Below are 26324 nucleotides of genomic sequence, written 5' to 3' on the forward strand. Positions count from 1 at the left end.
TGACCTTCGCAGTCTTCAATTTTGCACTCTTTTCTTACTTATACTATTGCTGGATGACAATTTGAAATATTAATAAAATTAATTTTGTTTACCTTTATGCAAAATGAATAAAGCCAACTCCTATGTTTTTGTTTTCTACCTTCAAATCAGGGTTGACACCTAATGACTTCATGCCTAGTCCCTGCAGATTCAGATATAGTTTGCCATTGCCTTCTTTCTAGAGCTAAGAAAGAGTGACTGGCTCAAGGTCAGTCAGCTGGCTTTATGCTTAAGGTGGGACCAGAACTCATGGTCTCCCAGTTTCTTGCCTGGTGACTTAACCCACTACATCAAACTGTCTCTCAAAACTCATAATGTATTTTTTTCTTTTCCCATTGTTTAAAACTATTTATTCTTATAGCATATAAATAGAAGAATTACAATTACAAGTTGTAATAAAAAAAATCAAAGTTTGAAAGGTATGAAGAAGTGAAAGATCCAATACTTAAACTGTTATCCTTTTACAGTCTTAGGCATCAGTGAAATTATTTATAATCCAGTTTTATGGAAAATAAAATAGAATAAGAGTAAGTTAAACAAGAATTGTAGACTGAAATAAATGTATTTTGTATGTGTGTATTATGTCTGTTTGTCTATCATCTAGCTATCTGCTTCTCAAGAAGACTGAGAATATGCCAAATATGGAATTTCATAAAAGCCTATATATTGTTCCCGACATCAAACAGCGTACATTATATTTGATAGACTTTACTGCCCTCTTCAGGATCTTCACATCAATTACCAAGAATGTAATTATTACAGCTCTTAATAGACCTTTGCTGATTAGGACTGAATGATAAATCTTTACAATTTGATAACTGATAAGGGATGAGATATGGGAAGTTTTTTTTTACTGAAACACTAGAGAAGATGGAAATATTTATACTCGTCTGGAAGGAGGGGGGAGTCATCACACACACACACACACACACACACACACCATGTGTGTGTGTATGTTTTTCTTTATCTTTTTGCTCTTTTATTTTTCCATATTCTTTGTATTACTCTTTTACGTTTGTATTTGTAAACTTTAATAAACTGATTTTAAATAAGCAAATAAATCCAATATATTTTTGGTATAAAAAAGTACATCCATGCACACATATAGACATTTTAAAACTACAGCATTGAAAGACAAATTGAAATGAAGCTGAAAAAGAACTGTCTTCACCAGTACGTTAAATAAAGAAGATAAAACCAGATGACAGCTTCTGAAAGCCCGAACCTTCATTCAATTACCATACACATACATACAAAGTATTTTTAAATACTTTTTTTTTTTTTTGAAAAAAAAGGTTAGACAGCCTTCAGATATATGCGAGTTCTTTACTTCCTGGAGCTTCTGCCTATCCCATAAGAATTATTGAGGAAGGCACTCCTTGCATCCTTCTGTTGAATGACTGCCATTTTCAATGTGGCAATTTGAAGATGTTCTTTCTGTAGGTGCCTATCTTGGGAATAGTGCTCTGGGTCAGAATTGGCCCTACTGCAATGGGAAGTCAAGAATGAACTTGAGGAACAGCAGGCAGGCTCACAATCAAGGCAACAGTGTTAAAAAAAATTAAGTCCAAGTCAGAAATGTAATTTGTGAAGTAAAATTTGAAAGTCTCAGACTTGACCCTCTGGAGTTCTCGGGAAGAGAAAGGGAGGGAGGGGGCAGGCGCATTCAGATCTTCAAGAGTCTGTTACTATAACCTGATAATAAAAGTAGTTCCAGGTAGTCCTCGACTTACAACAGTTCATTTAGTGACCATTAAGTTACAATGGCACTGAAAAAAGTGACTTATGACCACTTTTCACACACACGGCCTTTGCCGTATCCCCATGATCATGTGATCAAAATTCAGATGCTTGGCAATTGGTTCATATTTATGACCGTTGCTGTGTCCCGGGGGTCATGTGATCCCTTTTTGTGACCTTGTGACAAGCAAAGTCCATGGGGAAGCCAGATGTACTTAACAACCGTGTTGCTAACTTATCAACTGCGATGATTCACTTAACAACTGTGGCAAGAAAGGTCATAAAAATGGGGCAAAACTCACTCAACAAATGTCTCATTTAACAACAGAAATTTTGGGTTCAATTGTGGATGTAAGTCGAGGACTATCTGTATTACCATTCATAATCCTGGTTTCCCAATGTGGTCTACCTTGAAAGGTTGCTATCTACCAGTAACCAGGAAAGATTCCAATACCTGGTTCTTTTGGAAAGCCTCTGGGGATTCCTGGTATGGTGCAGTGGTAGGCAATATGGCTCTTTTATAACTCGTGGACTTCAACTCCCAGAATTCCTGAGCCACTATGGTGAGTCTCCTCTCTGAGGCAGGTCATTATTGCTGTTAATATTGTTTTCTCTGATGTTTCAACGTTTAGAAAACCAACTATTACTGGGTTGGTTGGTTTCCTATTCTCTCTATTTGCTTTATGATTACAGTAATATAATCGAAACAATTTTGGAACTGAGCAGTGTATAAATTAAAAGGTAAAGGTTCCCCCGCACATGCGTGCTAGTCGTTTCCGACTCTAGGGGCCGGTGCTCATCTCCGTTTCAAAGCCGAAGAGCCAGCGCTTGTCCGAGGACGTCTCCGTGGTCATGTGGCCGGCATGACTAGACGCCAAAGCCGCACGGAACGCTGTTACCTTCCCACCGGAGTGGTCCCTATTTTTCTACTTGCATTTTTACGTGCTTTCGAACTGCTAGGTTGGCAGAAGCTGGGACGAGTAACAGGCGCTCACTCTGCTACGCGGCACTCGGGATTCGACCTGCCAAACTGCCGACCTTCTGATCGACAAGCTCAGCGTCCTAACCCACTGAGCCACCGCGTCCCTTTTGTGTATAAAGTACAGATAACCAAATAAGGTTATATAAACAGAGTGTGGGACCAAAAATTGCTATTTTCGCATTGCTATCTATTTTGCAGCAGGTACATCCTTCTATTCATCAAAAGCCAGTTTGTTACAACAGTTACAGGTGTTAATTTAGGCAATCAGAGAACATCCTTTTCATCAAATATCCTTACAGCTATGAATCATCCTAGACAACTTTGGCTCTGCATTTTCACTTGGCCTAACATATTCTATGTGATTCTATCACGAGTGATTAAAAACTCTTGAGCAGACCAACATTTAGCAATTCAGTAATCTTGCTTATCTTGCTAATGAGAGATAAAAGTAAAGGGTCACATAGAGGCGATAATTTTTGTTCCCCATCTAGATGTGTCTATTACTATAATTCGTTATTAAAAGAATTTGGCCAAAGGAAATTCACCAAGTGTTTTACCCAGACTAACTTTCACTGAAGCAAGGGCCCCTTAGCATTTTAGCTGGAACTTCTTAAAAAGAAGGAAATCTGAAACTGTAAACTAACACCCTTCTGAATCATAGGACAATATAATTAATAATAATAATAATAATAATAATAATAATAATAATAATAATAATAATAATAATAATAATAATAATAATAATAATAATAAAAAAAAAATTATATGCTTCCTGAGTCCTAGCGGCTCTGGATGGTTTGCAAACTGCTAAAACATTTTAAAACAAGGAAAATTGGAAGAAATGATTAAAGTGGATGGAGCAAAGAAGAAAAGGCTTCAATCACCCTTGCCAAAGGCCTGGGTGAAGAGCCAGTTCTTCAGGGCCTTTTGAAACACCGGAAGGGCAAGGGTGTTTGGATTTCAGGGTAACCTCATCCCAGAGGTACTGCCACACAGAAGGGGCGTTTCTGGGGTTCCAACAGATGACAATGTTTAACTGGAGGAATCCAGAGCACATTAACCCTCCCAGACTAGATCGGCTGGGAAGATCATATGGGAGACAGGAAGTTCTTCAAGTAACCTGGTCGTATGCCAGTGGTGGCGAACCTATGGCATGCGTGCCAGAGGCGGCACGCAGAGCTCTCTCTGTGGGCATGCACACCGTCGCCCCAGCCCCGCCTCCCCCCACGGCCCCATCATCAGCCCCCCCCGAGTTGCCCTAGGGCGCAGCCTGCGTGGAGCAGCGCAGCCTGTGCGGAGCAGCGCAGCCAAGGGCATGGCAGCCAGGCAGCAGGGACAAGACTCCGCCCTCGCACCCCGTTGCTCACAAATGATGTTGCGGGGTGCAGGCGGAGCCGCCATGGCGCTGCAGGGTTGCCTGGGCGATCTGCTGTGGCGGGCCGTGGAGGCGGTAGGTAGCCCTGCGGGCGGGCAGAGGGGATGGAGGTGCAGTGGGGGTGGGTGGGGCGGGTTTTAGGCACTCGGTGTCTAAAAGGTTCGCCATCACTGTCCTATGCCATGTAGGGCTTATAGATAGCAAGCAGCACCTTGAAAACAAACTGACAACCAGTGCTCAGATCATCTCAAAAAGCAGAGATGTTACATCAGCATATTAAGGCATACTGCTTGTGCTGCCACATTTGGACCCATTGAAGATTCTGGTAGGCTTCCAAGGCAGCCCCATGTAGAGTGCATTGCAGTAGTCAATCCATGACCAGGCCACAGATGATATTGGGTATTTCACACTGTATCTTTGGCTCAGATGGACCAAGAATAAGATTTAACAGAAGCAGAACAAAGTTTACATGGCATTTTGACAAATCAGTTAATTAAAAATATTTTATCATTTCTAGAAAAGTTTGTAAAAATTAGAAACCCAAATCCGTTCTTCATCTGAAAATCATGAGGAAAATTCTGAGTCCCCGGGAAAATAAAGATAGGTATAAGTCAGCAGCACTTACTAGTCAGTGAGACGTCGCCATAACTGCCCACCTGAAATCAGAGTAGGATAAGTAATTAAAGCAAAAGGTATTTCCTTTGTGGCCTAGAATATATTACTTATGAGCCATCAAGTTGCTTTAGTAACCTCTCTCTCAAGACACACATAAGTGACCCATATTCAGAATCATAATTAAGCTATATAAATACCATAGGAATTGGCTCTTGTAGCTAAAGAAATTACATAACACAGTTCAAGCTTTCAAACATGCTTATGTGAATATGATCTTTACAATTTAGGAGCTGACATCTGAATATATTCTGGGATAAATTAGTTGATATGAGTCACTTCTCTTAATGAACTGATAAGTTGTCTAATTACAATATTAAGCAACTCATTTATTAGTTTATTTAACATGTATGCCGCCCATCTTGCCAAAGACGACTCTAGGCAGCTTAAAGACATTGGATAAAACATAATGTAAAAGAGTAAAACAATAAGGAAGGATCTTAAATTTCAAAATTCGATTAAAATAAAACTAAGAATGGAGAGGGAAGGAATTCTTTTACTGATATGGCACCCAAGGTAGATTACCCGAGATTTTAAATTCTAAATTAGGAGGTTAAAGTAATACTGATTGGCTTCCAGACTTTACTGATATAACATTACATGTTAAATTAGGCAGAAAAGCAAACCTTACCTTTTAGTCTAGACAGCACTAATTCCTTCATCATCTGCATAAAGACTATTCCAAGTAGTACAAGCGAAACCAGGTGGTAAAATTTCCAAGGAGTTAGTGCTAGGAACCTAAAAGAATTATATCAGAATCATTTCACTGAGCAAACTTAGTAAGTTAATAACTTAAAAAGTTACATGAAATCACCAGGAATCAAAATCAATTTAAAACAAACCTAATTTTACAATGAATTTAACGTGACTGCCAAGTTTAATAATAAATAAAGGTTCTCTGTTGTGTTGCCATTAAGCAATGTTGTGTGAAATGTAATATAACTTTAAAAAAATATATAATATAAAAAATTGTCCCCCTCCCCCAAAAGGAGCATTTTTACATGCCAAAAGCAACGAATTATTTATTGGCCCACTCTTGTGATTTTGGAAGAAATATTACTGAATTTGTGGGGAAGGGAGGAAAACCAAATGTTATTTTTTTAAAAAAAAATTACTCTAGATTTAAGTCTTCAGTGACCACATCTTTTAAAAAAGCCAGTCAGAAAATTTATACATCACATTGTGTCATCATGAAGTTTGGTTTAGCTTTGATGTGATATACAAGCACATCAATTGTAGCTTATAAACAAAGTTAATGGCATTGCGTTATATGAATCAAACTACATCACCTTGTTTAAGATATTTGTTAAATAAATGTTGGCTTAATGTGATGGCGATCAAACCGGTCAGTCCTAGAGGAGATCAACCCTGACTGCTCTTTAGAAGGCCAGATCCTGAAGCTAAAACTCAAATACTTTGGACACCTAATGAGAAGGAAGGACTCACTGGAGAAGAGCCTAATGCTGGGAAAGATTGAGGGCAATAGAAGAAGGGGATGACAGAGAATGAGGTGGCTGGATGGAGTCACTGAAGCAGTAGGCATGAGCTTAAATGGACTCCAGAAGATGGTAGAGGACAGGAAAGCCTGGACGAACGTTGTCCATAGGGTCGCGATGGGTCGGACACGACTTCGCAACTAACAACAACAATGTGATAGCTGAATTTATCTCTTTAATGTGGGTTTCTAACCCACAGCAAGGTTTTGTTTTGTGATTACATGGAACATGTTTATCAAAGTTGCAAATAATGTGCAAGTTTTTAAAAAGAAAATGCATGTTATCATTTTCTAGTGGCATTTTCTTAAAAGAAAAAGCAGAATCTGCAGAGCAAAGAAGCTGCAAGAGAAGATGTGTTACATTTCCTTGGGCATCGGTTCCCTTTTCAAATGCATTACTCAAGTCATTTCTTACTAGATTCAATAGTTATTTTTATGGAAAAAAGAGAGATTATAGCACTCTTCTGACTTGCTGATTTATTTGGGTCTCAGAAAAGGCTTTCATATCTGATCCTAACTCAACCATGGCAAACTGCAAATACTGATGTTTCATTTGCATTTTTGTTTAATTCATACATCAATGAAATGATAGGAGTATTTGGAGGAGATTGAAGTAGTTACTTCATCAGAGAAAATGCTATAGAAACTAGTTCAAGTATTCTTTTTGTATCCTTTTTCTCTCAAGTAGTTAAGTATATTAAGCTGTGGTAGCTTAAGATACTACATTTTAGAACATTAGCTAAAGATTTACCCATAACTTTAATTCAGTAAACATTTCAAAATGGTATTTCTTTAAAGAAAGCAATATATGTTAATTGGGGGGAGGGGTTCACGTTCCTGTTTTGAATTGTAATTTGTCCCAAATGTTTGGCATTTCTATAAGAAATTATCATAGTTGCAGTTTTGCACATTGTAAGATCTATTCAACCAATACAGTTTAAGCAGAGGATCTTCAGAATCCAAGCAACCTAAGAATCCTAAGTATGTAAAGAAAGACCCACACAATCAGACAAAAAAGCCCAACCAATCCAATCCAGCATCTTCTTTCCCAAATTTGACAGCAAGATGCCTCTGGGACAATGTGCTATTCTGCTGCTCCTCTCCTGTGCTTGTTACTAAGAGGCATACTGCCTCTGAAGCCGAGTATCAGAAATTGAGAGGTGTATCTTTTCAAGGCTATTAAAATATTCCCATTTTATGCCAGGTCATTCCAAAGCAAAGTAAGGATGTTTTTGGCTGTTTCAACTGCCAGTCACTTTAACTGGATAACCCTGGATCCGCACACTAATTGAGAAAGCATTTCCTTTTCTCCTCCAGTTCATACCAAGATGAATAGAGATGGTGCAAGTAGTCCATATTTAGTGACAGCCTTGTTTGGCAACTCTTTATAATTACGATGAAAAAGGCAACAATCCTCACATTTACAACCTTCACAAGTTTGAAAGACCCATAACATGCTTCTCCTGATGGATCTGATGACATGGATAGATGTAGTCAGAGAGAGGCAGTCTCTTAAATATCTTGGTTGCATGCCATGTATGTAATCTAGAATCTAGAGGAGCACACAAGCAATTGACATGGTGGGAGGACTCAGTAGCCTCAGTAACCTGCTGTGTAACTTTGATAAAAGTGGAAGTTCTTGACAGGGTTATCTTTGCTAGCAAAGACATGTTTTTATGGGTGAAATTAAGAATAATGAGAGCGGACAGTAGATAGAACTCTGCAATTATAAAGAAAGTCAAGTTACCATAAAAGAAGTCTAAATTCCAGCTGGGACGAGAAGCCAGGAAATCAGCTTGGTTTAGTGCAGGGGTAGACAACCTTGGCTCTTTTATGACTCATGGACTTCAACTCCCAGAATTCCTGAGCCAGCCATGCTGAGGGGAAAGGGAGAGGTTTCCAAGCTGAGCCATGCTGGCTCAGGAATTCTGGAAGTTGAAGTCCACGAGTCATAAAAGAGCCAAGGATGTCTACCCCTGGTTTAGTGTAAAGGCACCAGGTTAGAAACCAGGAGACTGTGAGTTCTAGTCTACGCATGAAGGCCGGCTGTGTGACCTTGGGCCAGTCGCTCTCTCTCAGCCCAAGTCACCTGAGATGTTGAGGAGAAAACAGGAAGAGTATTAGATATGTTTGCTGCCTTGAGTTATAAAAATAATGAAAATGAGATTTAAAAAAAATCTAAAAAACAAGGGCAAATTTATTTTTTTAGTACTGCCAAGAAAAATGCAAGTTGTGGCTGAAATGTTTAAGCAAGTCTGAACCCCAAATCAAAATGTAGGATGAAGATTCCTAAACCATTACACTAACTTCTCATATGACTAAACATGTTCTTACAAAGAATGATAGAAAATGAAGAAAAAATGAAGAAAAAAACGTGGTATGCAGAAAAAAAATTGAGAGGCAAAAGACCAGAAAACAAGATGGAAAACAGAGACAGCAAATAACTATAAATGGCCTACTGTTGCTCTATTAACTAGAGCAAGATTTTTTATTGGGTAAATCATAACAGGATATGGCACATGCTAAGGCTAATGGGTGTGTCACAACATATCATTATTCTAGAAATATATTTATCAGTATTCTTCTGGGGGGACAATTGGTGTGTATGTCTTTTTCTTTTTTGCACATTTTTTGGTCTTGCCTTGTATTTTAACATTTTGAATAAAAAAAATATTGAAAAAAAGAATTGTAAGAAAAAGACTTTATGAAACTAAAACTGGGAAGTAAAAACCTGTTAAACATTAAGGCAGAGTTGTCAATCAACCTGCTTAGCAAACATGGAGCAATAGTAAAGAAATGAAGGTGCTACATAGTTTTGTTTTCTTTGGCACAATCAGAAGATAAAAATGGATAATGTGAAGGAGAATTCAGTCCCTGGGGAAAGCAATGACAAACTTAGGTAAGTCATAAAACAATAATATTTTCCCCTTCCCTTGACGTAAGTAGAAGAGGACTCTTGTTGTACATGTTATGTTTTAATTGGCTGAATACCATCTTGTTTACGTATACTGTATGTTTTGTAATTTTTTTGATGCTGTGACCCGCCCAGACTTGTTTTAAAGTCAAAACAATGCCTAGATCCAATAAAACAAATATGGATAAATATGTATTTGTAATAAGAAAGATCAAAAGTGTTTCTGATGCTAATGTGGAAGCTGGTCTTGAATGAAAAAATAGTACAATGCCTCTGAATTTGGATGGCGCGGTGGCTCAGCAGTTAAGATACTGGGCTTGTCGCTGGAAAGCCCGCAACCCGGGTTCAAGACTTGAGCACCACACAATGGGCTGAGTTCCCGTTCTTACCCCAGCTCCTGCCAACCTAGCAGTCTGAAAGCATGCAAATGCGAGTAGATAAATCGGTACCATTTGGGTGGGAAGGTATCATGCTAGTCACATGAATGCAGTAATGTCTTTGGACAGTGCTGGCTCAATGGCCTTAATACAGAGATGAGCACCACTCCTTATAGTTGGCAACGACTTTCACAGTAAAATCCGCAGGGACTCCCTTTACCTTACCTCTGAATTATGAATTTGGAGGTGACTACTAACAGTAACATGGAGTACAAGAAAAACCATTCAATATTTGAGATAATTATTGGCAAGCAAACTCATATTTTGGACTCAAAGATTACATCACCAGAATTCTGTAATATCACCAGAATGAAAAGATAATGGATAGGGTGAATGGACAGTATCAAATAGTTATCCTTTGAATTGCAGCTGAGAGATATAACTGATAGCAGTTTGAGATGCATATCACTTGTCTATATAGACACCAGGAGTTAAGTCTTACTTGATGATCTGAACTAACTAGAGTAGCTGTATTTACATGACCTGTGAACTTGTTATGTTGCTGATTCAATCTAATTTTCTGGGTCTGAATAACGCAACACTCCGAGCGATGTCAACCCCATAAGATGATTTTGCACAATAGGATGTGCTAAAATATGCCAGCTAATTTGAGCTTCCAAACACATTATATTTATACTACCAATTTCAAATTCTATTTTCTTGAGAAAGATTTGCTGGGGAAAAAAGAGTGGATTCAAAGAAAATCTTCACTATATGGTTCTTTCCCCATCTCTTATTTTGTACTGTCACTGTTGCTTTTTTCTGTGCACCTGCTTGCTAGTGGAACAGGAAAATGAAGGTTAAAGGATGTTATTTGTGCTGCTATACAGGTCCCCTCCCAGCTCTGCTCTGCATTTATTTTGCTATTACTTTCCTCTGCCTATCTCTGGCTTCTGCTACAGGTATGGATGATTTTGCTTACATATACAGACACACACACACACACACACATATATATGGCTTTGCCTGCAGTCAGCTGTTCTGGCCACCCTGCTAATTAAAACCAACCACCGATCACATGCAGAATCTGTAACTATTTTCTATATTTCACATTTCCTTGTCAGTTTTAGCTCCACCTTTCCTTTAAGCATTCTCTAGATGCTTTGATGTTCCTAGCATCATCTAGTTGCAGCTGATTCACCTTCCCCTTCCACACTGCGTTCCTCTCACCAATTACTATTTTATTCTTCTAGCTATTATTTTCCCATCTAGTCTCTCTCTCTCTCTCCTGTCCCCTCCCCCACCATTAACTTATTCCGATGGGCTTCCATTCTTTCCTTTCGGAGCGTCCCTGGGGAAATCTTTTGCAACACCACCATCTTTGAAGAAAAGAAAGAAAACAGAAGGATCCAGCACCGAGGAGGTGCAGAAGAAAAACAACCGATCGGAAAAGCCCTTAGCAAGGTAGGAGGAGCACACACACACACACGTTTATTTAAACAGAATTCAAACCTACCCCAAATACATAAGTTCTCTGCCTTATTTAAACAGAATTCAAACCTACCCCAAATACATAAGTTCTCTGCCGTAGGGGGCCGTTGGTTCCTACAGATGAAGAAACCAGCTGTGGTTCCTCCAGACAGAGAGAGGGGAAAAAAATAATAATCCTTCCTACTGTGCCTTAATTAAATTATGAAATTAAATTATGAAATTCACCACTATACGATGAAGCGAAGGCTCTTTTCTTGGCTTAGGCGGCTTAGAAGGATTAAGCAAACAGACACGCCAAGTAGCACTGGTCGCCTATTGAAACCTCCCCAACAGAGAGAGAACAGGTCTCTTACTTTCATGCTCTTTTTTGAAAAAACATCCAGACGGCCGCTGTCGGCCACAATCCCCCTAGACCGGACGGCATCATCAGCCCTCCTAACTTAGCACTCTGTGCATGCTCGGGAGCAGCCTTTGCATTAGCGCGCCCTTAACGCGTTTTTCTATCAGAACCAAGGAACCCATGCCGGAGCGGAGCCAACTAAAGGGCGAGAAAGCAGGAGGAGGAGGAGGAGGAGGATGGAAAGGGAGGGGTCGGGCGGGAAAGAAAGCCAATCTCTTCTTTGAGTCTTTCTTAATTCAAAGAAGCGTCCGGGGACCGAGATGCGCGGCTGCGTGGCTCACCAGAAGAGCAGGTTGGCGCAGAGGAAGCTGGCCAGGGTAAGGAACGGCCTCTTCCAAGTTAGCGCCTCCATCGCGGAGCAATATTCCGTATCCGGCTGCAGCTCAACGTTTCTCTCTTCTGGGTTCGCCGCCGCCGCCGCCGCCTCCTCTAAGCGGGGCCCCTCCTGAAGGCTCGGGGGCAACATCACCTGCTCCTCCCCGCCATCCATGTCGCTTACAGCGCCCGACACCAGACAGAAGCGCCAAAGCCAAGCCGACGGAGGCTTTGGGAACATCCGGGCATACTCCAGCCTCCTATTCCGCCCCCTTGGCAAGGCAGGAGCCAATAAAAACCTCCGAAGAAGGCTAGGCGAGGCCTGGTGATTGGCTACTTTGGGGCGAGGGTCTCCAAAGCAAGGGGGTCTTCAAACTTGGCCCTTTTATGACTTGTGGACTTCAACTCCCAGAATTCCTCAGCCAGCTTTGCTGGCTGAGGAATTCTGGGAGTTGAAGTCCACAAGTCATAAAAGGGCCAAGTTTGAAGACCCCTGCGAGTCCAAAGCCTGCAAGAGAGTGCAGAAGAAGAAAAGCTAAAAGGGGAGTGGGAGTGGGGAAAGAAATAGGCTTCAAGGTTGCTAACGAGCGTTGAGGGTGAAGGGGGCGATTTGTCTGGAGTGGCGTGCAAATAACCCGTGTGTATCTTGTCACAGAGTGGGGCGTGTTGGAGAAAGGGGAGGGACCAAGGCCGGGCAAAACTTGGGGAGGACGCGATCGATTTTTAGGCGAACTCGTTGTTGCAAAGTCACCGTGGGAAGCGTACGCTCCAGGCATTATTAGAAACGCAAAGGAGCGAGCTAGGGGAGACGGAACCTGTATTGCTTGGTCAGAAAAAAATAAATGAAAAGTCGTCTTCTTCCGGCACAAGTGTGATAGCGCCAGTATTGGATTTATTTATTTATTTATTTATTTATTTATTTATTTCTGATTTAACAATCGGTTCTTCTTTCCCATCTGTTTTCTTGTCCAGGTCTGTTTGCAAAATCGCTCCGCGCGTGTATACATCTTTTAAAAAGGGCATACTAGTATCCTCTTTTTTTAATACTTGCCCCCGTTTTCTCAAAATATTTACCTAACATTTTTTTTATTGTTTTAATTCCATTTATATCCCGCCCTTCTCCGAAGACTCAGGGCGGCTTACAAGCTTAGCAGTATTAATTATTATTATTATTATTATTATTATTATTATTATTATTATTATTATTATTATTATTATTATTATTAATTTTATTTGTATACCGCCCTTCTCCCGAAGGACTCAGGGCGGTGAACAGGGCAAACATATAAAAGTACAAAAATACAAAAATAAAGAAAGAATTAAACGAGATGCCCAAGTTACAGCCTTCATTCTATGTATATGCCTGCTTATTAGGGCTTTCACACACACACCAAGCGGCATTATTACAAAGTCAGCTTTTGTCAACAAGCTTACTTAGAAAGGAATTGTCTTAGCCCCCATAGTTAATGTATCATTTAAAAAGTTATTGGCAAAAGATTTTTTTTTCCCCTACTAGGATTGGGGAGAGTTGCCACCTGGATTGTATACTACATCGAATGTTGTTCTTATTTTCGTTCATTGGGGAATATCGGAGATGGGTGGAAAGAAGAGGAAGGCGAATTCTATCTTGTTAGTGTTGCCAAATGTATAATAAACCCTCTGATAGGTAAAACTACGAATACGTCTTACCAGGTAAAACATATATTCACTTCCAGTATTTTAATTTTGTCATAGAAGAATTTTAGTGTCATGCTCTTCCTTCTTCAATAAACAATAGTATCCCACGCTTAGTGTTTCTGAGTAATCCATAGTGATTTCTAAAATGATCTAATATGATCTTACAGTGAAACAGTTTTTGCTGTAAGATATCAAATGGCTGCAACAAATTGTGATGACTACCTATCAAACAATGAGATCAGTTCCAACCCAGTGGAGCTCATTTGAAAGCCCTTTTTCTTTCTTAACAGAATGGCAGCTTTTCCCATTGAGCTAAAGTATTCTATCTAATTAACCTGAAGTATCCCCTAGTTCTGAAAGTGTTTTATTTGCTCAAAAAGAAATACAATCTATAAAGACTTGTCTGCAGAGTACCAAAGGCAGATTTGAATGAAACTTTTTCAAAACCTATAAATTTTATTAAAAATGATAAACAGTGTTAATTTATGATAGGTTACTGCTTTAAATAGTAAGGCTAAAAGAAAATTGGATTTTTGGAATAAGCTGCCTGGAGTCACTGAGAGTGAATTGAAAGGTCATATAAATTTTCTTAAATAAATAAAATAACACAAGTCAACATTTTGGGTCAGAATTTAAAGTTGCATCTACAAACAAAACTTTACTTCCAAACATTTCTCTTCTTATATTCAACAATCAAAATTTTCAAAGATATTCTGTACAGTATGCCATATTTACTTTGTGAAGAACATGCTATCCATTTTGTATGTTTATAGATTGCTTGTCGATCGGAAGGTCGGCAGTTTGGCGGGTCGAATCCCGAGTGCCGCGTAGCAGAGTGAGCACCTGTTACTCGTCCCAGCTTCTGCCCACCTAGCAGTTCGAAAGCACGTAAAAATGCAAGTAGAAAAATAGGGACCACTACGGTGGGAAGGTAACAGCGTTCCGTGCGCCTTCGGCGTCTAGTCATGCCAGCCACATGACCACGGAGACGTCCTCGGACAAGCGCTGGCTCTTCGGCTATGAAACGGAGATGAGCACCGGCCCCTAGAGTCGGAAACGACTAGCACGCATGTGCGGGGGAACCTTTACCTTTTTACCTTTAGATTGTGTTTTAATATCTCCTATGAACCATCATATCTATAAAACTTGTGATAATTTCATCTCTATTGTAAAATTTATCTTTTCCACTTATGAAAGGAGAGACACGACTTTTCTAAGAATGGAAATAGGGTTTGAAATGCTGAAAATGAAAAAAAAACTGTTATTTGTGTCTTTTGTGCTTTCAGGGTCCTTAATGCAAATTTAGGGTTACTTCCCTACCTTTGGATCCAATCTACAGTACATGATTTTACATTGAAGACTGTACCCTAATACATAGATAGCTTAAATGGGAAACACTCATCTTCCTCCACCCCCCTTTTTCCATTTTGAAAGTCCACATTGTTCTGTAAATGTTAGGTTGTCCTTAAACTATGTAATTGTATTGCTTATTAATGTTGATAGTTTTTTCCAAAGACTCATACATATCCTGTTAACATACCTACTCAGGTATGCATGGGAAGAGCACAATAGTATTCTGATGATGTTCCCAGTAACTGGTTTATGCTTCTGGTATTGGAAGTAGTACATCACCAAAAATATGATATTTATTTTAGTACTATGAGCGCCAAATATATCCTTAATAACTTTGGTATCTCATCTTAAATGACCATCTTATCTTTCTCAGTTGCTGTCTAAATTGTTCACTTTGTTAAGAAGATGATAGGACTTGGGCACCATTCATATACAAATAAGTCACTTCCAGCAAGCACGAAATTTTTTTAAATTTTCTGTTTCAGTACTACCTATTAAAATAGCAATTAAATTATCAAAATGATATTTCAGGGAGTGCCAGAGAATGCTGACCTCTCACTCCAAATAAAGCATCCTCCCATTATGATGATGATTTTAAGATGGTCTTTTTCTCAACCCTACAGAAAAGTCTGGAATCTGAAGCCCAGATTATAAACAGCTTAATATGCATAGTTACAATTATGAGAGCATAATGTCAGTTACTAAATGCTATTAAATGACGGATATAGAAAGAAAATTTTTTGAACATCTTATTTAAATCATTTGGTGATTTCTGGACTAGATATTGCAATTATTAGTGGGTCTGTTCTTGGGATATTTCTTGTACTACTTTTCCAGAAAAAAATAATTTTCTTAACACAAGGGGGAAAAAACCCACTGCTATAACTAGTATTTAGCACTCGCCTCACATGGATCCAGTGAAAAGGAGACAGAGCTGTGTGTTGTAAGCACCCCCAAATCTCAGTTAATTCATGTAAATGTTAAAGGTATTAGGATAAACTAGAACACTGCAAAAATGCCACAAAATTGAATAAAATACCTTTAAATCAAAGAAAAATTCCCTAGGACTATCTTCTGAACATGGGATTCCAAGTACATTCCAACTGCTCTCCCTATAACTTAGCAGCCTGCCTTGATGAGTATCATGATACATAATATTGAACATTACCCGAGAGGTCCAGAGGGATCAATAGAATGATATTCTCCCCGTGTCTTCCATAAAGGGCTACATCTTGATTGAATTAGGTCTGGAAAAGAAATTTAATTCAATAGTGCCTAAATCTGATCAGCCATCACAACTCAAGCATCTTATCCAGGAAAAGGAAAATTGGCCACTTGTTAATCAATCAAGAATTATAGATCTATTTAGGTTGCTTTCAGCGTTTCTAGACTTAACCTCTTAATCAGGTGAAGTGGATTGTGCCCTTGTTCTGTTCCTGAAAGTGTCTCTCCAAAAGCTCTGATGCCTTGAAAAATAGCTTTGTAAGATTTCTACAGAGATACAATTTCCTTCAACCGGGTAGGATGCTAAGACACAAGGTATTCCCTCCAAACTCTTAAACCTGGAAAAACAGAGTGGGATTAAAATATTTATTCCTAGGGTTGTACCCTGCTTCAAAGAAATAAGTCCTAGTATTTTCCCCCAAAGCCCTAAAGGTGGACCTAGATTGTAATGTTCAGATGGCTGAGGCTGCCTTTCCCTCTTTCTTTCCTGCTTACAAGGGGAGACGTGAGAGAGACGATCTTTCTATCGTGATGATGTTTATGAAGCATTTCATATAAAGACTTGAGAGGGCATGTACTATAGTCCTTTCAGCAGTTAATTTCCTCAAACCTGAAATAAATGTGTTTTAGTATGTACATTCATATTTGCTGAGATTTGTATTGTGATGTATATATTGTATATTTTGTTACAGTTGGTTATATTGAGTTATCAGGTACAGGAGAGAGAAATAGTTATGTATGGCTGGTATCATTTCATTGCAATACTGGATTTTCCCTATTTGAATTTCTGTAAGATGTTTAGTAACTGTAAATCCCTTCAGGTATACTGTACTGTAGAACAACAGGATATGGAACTTAAAAAAAAACACCCGTCAATATTTATATTACAAGGCACTATGACTGGAGGAAGGTCAAGTATTATGTATTAATTAAATGTAGAACATGTGTCTTAGCTTCCTCAGGCTGACATCAAACCAGGTTTCTTTTACAGAAGGTTTCCCAATTAATAAAACTCTAAATCTAGCAGACAAAAATTCCATGAAATCAATGCTTTTAAAATAAATGTTTACTGTTTTTAAAAACAGCTTCATAGAATGAAGACAAATGATTGAATATTGTGCTGATAATGACATATCCATATTAAAGGTAGTCTATAAATACAATTTCTTTCATCTACATGAGTTAAATACAGCAGTAGAGAAACATAGATGTGTTACGTATATGTAACAAAGGGTGAAAAATATCTCTGAAAGAAAGTACAAAAATTATTATGAAAAATTTGCCATATTTGTAAATAAAACTTGCCTAATAAAGACTCTCTACCATTGAGACTATTATAGCTCTGAATTATTAAAATATACAGAAAGACTGTTTACACCATTGCACATTATTATTCCCTTTTAATTTTAAAAGTGTGTGAAACATGGAATAAAGTTAGCAGAATTGACCTGAATTGGATCCATGCACACATATGAAAGGATGCGGGAGAGGGGGAAAATACAACATTGCCCAGTAAAGTCCATAAAGAAAGCTGCCTGCAGCATTCCAACACAGAATCTTCTTTCTCATGAATGAACCAGCCAGTTAGTGCAAAAATGACTGTATTACATTCTCTTTGCTATCCTAAGTGGTTTATTCAAAACACAACCCCTCTGCTAATATAGCAGAGGTCAATGCAGGTGGGCTTACACATTTTAAGGCACTTCTTACTGCTCAGAAGACAGTGTATTATGTTAAGGCATGGAGTATGTTATTCTGGAGGTAAAAAAAAAGTTTTCGTGGATTGATGTTCATAAGCACACGTTGAGTATGAGAATATGCAAGCGTTTAAGCTTGCTAAAATTCTCCTGGAAGAGGTGTCAATCACCATTTTTGGAGAAAACGTGGTTGGTAGAGATGTTGCAACAGTGAAGGCCAAACAGGACAGATTTTCCGACTTCACCTGGAGCTGCTTTGGCTTCCACGACTACTCTCTGATCGAGATGTGCTGTAACGCTTTTTCACAATCATGCTGATATAAGCTTTCATCAGTTTGGCGATATCAATGACCTATACACATCAAGCAAAATCAGTTAGTGCACTGTCTTTGTTGTTGTGCAAATACAAAATTATACACCTGCAATCTCACCTAGGCCTGGAAAACATGAGGCACATTTTTGTTAAGTTGGTCCTTAATTAATATGATTTAATAAAAGCAATTTGGGCTAAAGTGAAACTTTATTCATATTTTTCAAAACATGAAACGGGTAGCTTTTTATTTAAACAGATACACTGAGGGAACTATCTTTTGCAGGGGTCCCCAACTCCCGAGCACAGACCAATACCATTACGTGGCCTTTTAGGAATTGGGCCACATAGCTTGAGGTGATCAGTGGGTGAGAAAGCAAAACCAAAACCATCCTTTCCCCGGTCCATGGAAAAATTGTCTTCCACAAAACTAATGGAACCGGTGCCCAAAATGTTGGGGACTGCTGATCTATTGGATTATAAGAACTCCAAGAAATTGCATATGCAGTTAAAATGACGATGAAAGGAGGAACAATGTGCTTAAGCTAGTGTGTATATATTTTAATGGAATAAATAATTTCAAAAATTCTTATTCAATTCTGATTTTTGCTCACCTCACTGGTTCCAAAAAGCAGCTCTCTCTCATCCACCACAATCTTGTACACATTAGCAAGTGGAGCTCCAAAGGAAAGAATATGTTCATACTGAAATATTTCCAATGGTCTGCCTTCTCCACGCTTGTATACAGAAACCGCTTCTGCACTAACACCCAACCAAAGCTCTTGAGGAAATCCTCCTTCTTTACACTAGGGAAAGAAAAAATAATAATATTAAGATGAATGGTGGAAACATAGTATAAATGATACCAATTCCCTGTTACAACTGTTCAAATAAATTTGGAATGATCACCTTAACAGTTTCTGTATTATTTTTCAACATAAATCTTCCACAATACTTTTCTCATCATTTTACATGCGAATGAGTCAACTGCCTAATTCTTTTAAGTGGTAAAGGTTTGCATAAAGATGCCTACTTCAAAAAGGAACTGACTAATGGGTATATATGTATGTATATATTACACAATAATAGGTAACGAATCATTATGTATTTAAAATCCCTTGGACACTTGCTTATTAAAAACACCTTATAAAATCCCAGGCATGGAAAATATCAAAAGATGATTTTCTTTTAAAGTTAGATTTCTTAAATCTGAAACCTTTCTAATATCTGGATGTCAGTATTAATTCAAAAAGTGCACAAAATGGTTGAGCTGTATGATGTGTGGAAAAATGGCAATTAAGATGGGGTGTGAATGAGTAATCTTGAATTGCTGCTCACCGCATGTATAGATTGGATTGGATTTGGATTTATTTCCAAACAGGAGCTCTAGAATGTGCGGAGGTACCAGTATAGCACTTATCTGCTATACTCTTTAAAGCAGCCACATCTTTTCCCAGGATCAAGTGCTAAGTACAGAAGGTAGTTGTGTAATCCTAAGAAAGGATGTGATTGCTTTAATGAATTGCAGATTGATGCTATTATGCTACCATGCACTCCAAAACACACAGTGATTCCATTTTAAGGCTGTTTAAGCACCAGTAGATTTGTTCCTCTTCTTATTTGCCAGTGTAGATTACATGGAGTTCTTGCTTAATGACCCTGATTGGGACTAGCAACTCTATCACTAAGTGATGTGGTATGAATGAATGAACCTTTATTGTCAAAGTACAACCATGTATACATTGAGATTGGCTGAGCCTCCCTTCGTGGCCCCCCCACAACTCAGTGGTAGTTAAATGAGACATCACTTAAGTGCCCTGCTTAGCACCAGCAGATCCAGCATCCCAGCTGCAGTCATTAAGAGACATCACATGAATATAACGTGCAACTTCCTGTTGGCTTTCCCATTGACTCTGGGAAGTAATAGTAAATAAATAGTAATAACATGCTCATGAACGCGGTAACTATTGTAAATGTGCAACGGTTGCCAAGCATCTGACTTGAGATTATGGACACATAAGATTGTAAACTTCAAGAACAAGTCCTAGGTCATTTTTCCCCCCAGAGCTGTTGTAATTGAACAATCACTAAACAAAAGATGTTAAGTGAGGACTATCAGTACTGTCACCTTGTTACAAAAACGCTTGAAGCAGAAAAATAATGGCATGCTCTCTCCCTTCCTCTCTTTCACATGAACTGTTGCTATCATCTACTATTATCCGTTTCTCAGTTTCTTTTTAAAACTCTCTCATCCATGCTAGCAAACAGCTCAGGAGAAGAAGGAATGTAGAAATTAAAATGCAGACATTTTAAGTTGTTGCCTACCGCACACTATAATATTTAGTTATAGCTTCTTAGTCCATGATTATATGGTGGAAGGTTGGCATGCTCACCTCTACATCAAAGAGCGTTGACCCATAGCCGGGCCATTCCTTAATTAAATTCATGTACTTTGCCATTGCTTGTTCTTGAGTCATTCCCTGCATTTTTTTCCATTTATCAATCATACTAGTCCTGGCTGCAGAGATCTCCTCCCTAATCCACATATTAAGCATTTGATCCTCTTCCATCTTCTGCTTAGTAACAGAACTGCTCCGGAAACTCCTTCTTAGAGTCCCTTCCAGAAAGTTGTTCCGCTTCCTCTCAAACCTCTCTGTTGGCACAAAATTTTTAGTGGATTGAACAATACGAGACTTCAGCTTCTGCAAGGGGTAAACATCCTCCATTTCTGGTACTGAAACATTGGATGAAGAATAGTCCCCTTGTAGATATTGGAGTCGCAAGGCGGCAAGGACCTGGAGGGTTTCTTCAGGAGCTGGAAAATGGCCCTGAATCACAGCTTCGTGTGCCTAATAAAAAGAAAAACAATATTTTTTTCCAGGAATTTATGTCATAACATTCTGAATTCTAGATCTAAGTTTGATAAATGAACTGGACCTGCCAGGAATTCATCAACTGATCATCAAAGCAGCAACATTCTGCCTGCCCCTTCCTTGGTCTGGAGCTATCATTTGGAATACTTGTTTTAGTGCATTGTTGTAAATATTACAGTCAGATAAGCAGAGGGGCAGTTTGGTATAGTCGTTAAGGCACTAGGCTAGAAACCAGGAGACTTAAGTTTTAGTCCTGCCCTAGGCGTGAAAACTGGTTGTGTTACTTTGGGCTAATCACTCTCAGCCCACAAAATCAGGTTTTGGCAACAAGCTGGTTGGTCACGTCCTGTTGCAACCAATGGATCAACAGTTGATTGATCCAAAAAAGTGGATCTTGCACCTGCGGGAAAACATTAGGAAGAAAATAAATTACAGTAAGATAAGTGGTATGAAGGACTTTGAAGTGCTTAAGGTATTTGTATTTGTATATGTGTGGTTTTGCTTTTCAAATTTTTATCTTATTACTGGATAACATCTGGGAAAAACAAATTTAAGCATCATTTGCTAATAACTTTTTTGGTAGTTTCCTCTATTAATTTGATCTAAATGGCACTGTGTTATTACTTTGTGTGCATGTGTGTGTAATACACACACAGAGAGTACATCTTTGTCTAATAAAACCCCCTTTTTTACCTGCTCAAACATAAATGCAAATTCCACACCATCCTTTGGTACATGCTCAATGTCTAGGAAGCAGTAGAGTTTGAAATAAAATTTCCATGCTGCATAGTCACTTTCTGAAGTGGCACCAATCCTGGAATGACAACAACAACAATTGTTATTACTTGTATTCTCTTGACTTGGTAATAGAATTAAAACCTAGTTCACCTCTGGTTAAATCTGTATAATCTGAACTGTGGTGTTTCAACAAAACATTAAACCAGGACAAGAACTTTGCCTTATTCTCAAGCAGTGTGTGCTATACTATTTTCAGTCAACCATATTTGATTTGTATTAACAGGAGGGATTAATTAAATTAATGAACAAGCAAAAGCTTTCTAATATGGCCACATCAGATTTTTAGTTTATTGAGTAACCATAACAGTTAGGTTCACATATGAGTTTATTAAGTATTAATTAAGTATTTAGTTTATTAAGTAACCATAACAGTTAGGTTCACATATGAGGTGATGTTTTTGCTGACTGATTGTGTAAAAATGTAAGACATATAATTGGACAGTATGTATAAATAGGCTGCTCAAAATAGCAAGCCATAATTCTAAACAATTCTGGTTTATCATTACATTCAAGCACAACTGAGTAAAACAATAAAAGCCTTCATATAATACAAGTGTGTATGAAAGCAATATTTTTGTATACAAGGTTTCCTCCTTTTTGAGCATGATTTTTTTTAAAAAAAGCTGTGCATGCTTTCAAAATGTTTTTACAGTGGTGCTTTGTACATGGCATGAGTGCAGTACTTTTTTGCTATTCACTTAAGCAGCTCAACATGGCTTGGGCTTCTTTATGAACCTCAAAAATGCAGCTAGTTTAAGGAATCTACTTATTAAAGTTAATACAATTCTTAAAGTTATGTCACTGTTTTTTCAGATTTGCTGGGAAGCGTGAAAAACGTTGGGATACTTTACTGAATGCAGAGAAGTGCTGTGATTGCACATAGTCTAAAGCAAATCTTTCAAACCTTTATAGGGAGTTGAAAAGTTTGAGAGAAAATAAATGCATACTGAAGGCATTAAAATCTGAAGTATGTCTGAATGGCTCATCAGTCTTAGCATAAAACATAACACTTTTTCTAAAGCTTGCTCTTATTGCAATCATTAGTTTTGCTTCAATATTAGTGACAACAGTGGATATGTAATCAGCAAACAAAAAGCTCTATAATGTCCGATATTGGTTGATTGTGCTTCTATAGATACACTACTTGTAGGAAGTCCTCTCCCCTCGACAATCCTGAAATGAGCAAATCCAAATGAGGAAGGACAGTAGAAATGCAGTGGATCATAAAAGCATCTTTTGGCAGAGGGGAGGGAGATATTATCAACCCAAGTAAGAGAAATTCGGAAAGCTATTAGGAAAGAGATTAATTGCATGTTTATTAACAAAGACACACTTACTTTTCAAACTTTGCCAAGACGTCAGCCACAACAGTTCTACTTTCAATAGCTTTATCTGTAATTCCATTGTATTCAAACAAGGCAAACATATTTCTGCTGTCTTCCATCCCCAAACCTCGAATTAATTTTTCAACAACCTAGGGGATAAAATAAAAAAAGACTGTTTGATCTTATCTTGTCCTCTTTATGTATTTTAATCTTGACATTTCATATCAGATTTGCAAGTATTTCTTTCTCAACCAAAGGTTGTTGTGACATAAAATTTACAACTTTTAATTGGCTAGTATATGGGCAATTGTTAACAGTTACACAAAACCAGATCCCAGCTTTACCTTTTCTTCTCAGAATGCTCTGAATTTGTATACTAGAAATATTAGCATACAAATACAAGATCATTTGTAAAAAAAAGGTCATATATATAGTTGTTCCATTAAAATTATGCAGTTTAGTGTGCAGCATAATCATAAGCCAATATAATATATATCACAAATACAAATAATTCCACAGTTTTAAACTATTTCTGCTATCAAATTATTCTTGATATTTGCATTATTTAATTCTGTTCTGTGAGTTGGAAGCTGTTGTAAATCAATCCATTAATATGTTCACAATAAAAGATAGGCAAAGCATAAATAAAACATGTCACTGTACATTTGTTCTTTAAAAACATCCTATATATTACACAAAGATGGAAAACCTACTTGCTCACTAATAAATTACTAGGTCAATTTCACAATCTGTGTTATTCCACCACACATTCATAACCCAAGAATACACATTGGGAAGACATACCCATTTTCAAAATGGTTAGAAATTTTTTTATTTCATAAGGAAAACTTGTCATATGTTGGTACATTTTTGCACATTAATGAATGTCCAGTATTATAGAATGTGGATTTCTAAAGTTAGTCATTATCAAATCCTTTTTCCATTGCAAAACTTCTCACCTCGCCAGCAGTGGTGTGAGAATTAATTGTGATTTTACAGGAACCTCCTCCATGACAGTAGACAGTAGATGTCATCTCCTGTCTGTTGATCAAAGCTTCAATTTCATCCCTGGATGGCACAAATTCTCTGCCTTTGGTTTTTTTAAGGGATTCATAAATGAACAAGGCGTATTTTGCCATTTCTGTGACTGGAAATTGATCATGGATCCTGTGGGAGAAATATTAACCTTCATTTTCTTGTTGAATTTAGTTATTTTACCCTATATGCGTTTATGCTTTGGTGATGCTGACCACTCCTTTCCAAACCATGGCTCCTTTCTTAAGGTTTCCTTAGGGTAGGTTAGTTTCATAGCAATCTCTCATTACCTCCTCCAAACTTGCCTACCGTATTTTCCGGCGTATAAGACGACCCGGCGTATAAGACGACCCCCTACTTTTAAGAAGATTTTGAAGGTTTTCTCTTATACGCCGGAAAATACTTACATGCCCTGCCCGTCGCAGAGGAGACGAAGGCCCGACTGGTCCTGCTGGCCCTCCCGCTGCTCCCACGCTTCTGCCAGCCCCCGAGGCGCAGTGTTTCCCAGGCGGCAGGCAGCGCCGGAGGGCAGCCGCCACCCCACCATGGCCGGCGCCCCTTCTGCTTCCCCCCCCTGGGAGAGCGGTGCTGGTGACAGGTGAGTTCGGCGGGCGCGAGGCCCTCCCCTCGGGCCAAGAGCCAACGGGCAGCGCCGCCTTCGCGTGGGGAGAGCCGCCCGACGCTCCCGCCCAGCCGTGTCCCGGAGCCGCGCCGGAGTTAGCTCAGTTGCGTGGGGCGGCCCGGCTTTGCAAGAACGGGGATGCTCGACTGATTTGTTTTTCCCCCGGCATATAACACGACCCGGCGTATAAGACAACCCCCCAACTTTTGAGATGATTTTCAGGGGTTAAAAAGTCGTCTTATACGCCGGAAAATACGGTAGGACTCCTGATTTGGATTTGTTTCCTGTGTGGTGTAGTTGGGCCAACAAGGCAGTGTAAATCCTACTTGCATTACCATCCCTATTGATTTTTCACTGAGGTACTTGAGTATCTGCCCATTCCCTCCCCAGATATGAAAAAAATGAACTTTGAGGCAAACCATGGACCTATTATTAAGTTGTATTCAGAATAGTACTCCGTACAAGTAGTCCTTGACTTATGACTGGTTGCCTAGCGTCTATTCAAAACTATGATGCACTACCCCAAGAGTAGTGATTTCATCTGATTTCAAAGTTACAATGGCTGCCTTCTAGTGGTCATGTGACCGCATGCTGGGTGCCTGACAACCAATTTGCATCTATGGCCATTTACAGCATATCCCACAGTTGCGTGACCATGTTTTGTGATATTTTTTTTTTTGGCAAAACCTGGAATTTACTTTTTAGCAAAACTAGCCCATAGTGAAGAAATGGTTCACTTAATGACCACAGCAAAAGAAAAAAAAATTGCAAGATTGGGTGAGTCATGTGGGTGATCTGCTCCATGATGATCACGACTTATGACTGTAATGGGAAGGCTCCATGATGATTGTAAATTGTGGACTTACATTATTTATTTATCCCAAAAGGACCTGGATGCCGGGTGATATAACAGCATAGAAACAAAGCTTCATCCACCAAAGGGACTCCCCAAACTACCAACCTTTATTGTCCTAGTTCCGCTTACCTTTTAAGATGGAATTTCAGGTATTTGAGAATACTACGGCTTGGCAAAAACATGCAGCTCATGCAAGTGAGGATCTGCCAGCTATATAGATTGCCAAGGCTTCCTGGATTAGGCATTTTGCAGGTCTGTTTGATGAGCTGACAGTACAATTCATCACGCAGAGGCCGTAAATCATGTCCGGTCTGGAGAATACCCTGAATAATGGGAATGGGATCTGGTACAGACTCCAGTTGCTGCAGAGAATTAAATATTTTGATAGCTTCGTCCTGCAAAGTTGTGTAGCCTTTGTCTCTTAGTACTAGAAAAAAGAAGCATGCAAAAGTGCCTTAAGTTGACCAGAGGCCAAATAAGTTATTTCAAATAGGGAAGCATGAAACAAACTACAGGCAGTCCTCAACTTACAACAGTTCATTTAGTGATCGTTCAAAGTTACAACAACACTGGAAAACTTATGACTTATGACCGTTTTTCACACTTATGACTGTTGCAGCATCTCCACGGTCATGAGATCAAAATTCAAACACTACGCAACTGACTCATATCTGCAGCGTCCCGGGGTCATGTAATCACCGTTAGCGACCTTCTGGCAAGCAAAGTCAATGGGGAAAATTCACTTAACAACCGT

The 26324-nt window shown here is 38.8% G+C and overlaps 2 protein-coding genes across 3 annotated transcripts in view; both read right to left on the reverse strand.

The window, feature by feature from the left end:
- Positions 1-12034, reverse strand: part of RETREG1 (reticulophagy regulator 1) — a 44922-nt gene extending 32888 nt beyond the window's left edge. For both annotated transcript variants that reach the window (XM_083359935.1, XM_083359934.1), the window contains exons 1-3: positions 11767-12034; positions 5440-5546; positions 4762-4792 (exon numbers count right to left, since the gene is read on the reverse strand). In XM_083359935.1, the coding sequence (XP_083216061.1) occupies positions 4762-4792; positions 5440-5546; positions 11767-11975 (347 nt within the window). In that variant the 5' untranslated portion in view covers positions 11976-12034. The remainder of the gene's footprint in view (positions 1-4761; positions 4793-5439; positions 5547-11766) is intronic.
- A 4352-nt stretch (positions 12035-16386) lies between these two features.
- Positions 16387-26324, reverse strand: part of MYO10 (myosin X) — a 152854-nt gene continuing 142916 nt past the window's right edge. The window contains exons 34-40 of the mRNA XM_083358382.1: positions 25700-25997; positions 24017-24224; positions 23070-23206; positions 21628-21748; positions 20455-20910; positions 18676-18867; positions 16387-18103 (exon numbers count right to left, since the gene is read on the reverse strand). Coding sequence (XP_083214508.1) covers positions 17993-18103; positions 18676-18867; positions 20455-20910; positions 21628-21748; positions 23070-23206; positions 24017-24224; positions 25700-25997 — 1523 coding nt within the window. The 3' untranslated portion in view covers positions 16387-17992. The remainder of the gene's footprint in view (positions 18104-18675; positions 18868-20454; positions 20911-21627; positions 21749-23069; positions 23207-24016; positions 24225-25699; positions 25998-26324) is intronic.

The sequence above is a fragment of the Vipera ursinii genome (assembly GCF_947247035.1).
Source record: "Vipera ursinii genome assembly, chromosome: 3".
Classification (NCBI taxonomy): Eukaryota; Metazoa; Chordata; class Lepidosauria; order Squamata; family Viperidae; genus Vipera; species Vipera ursinii.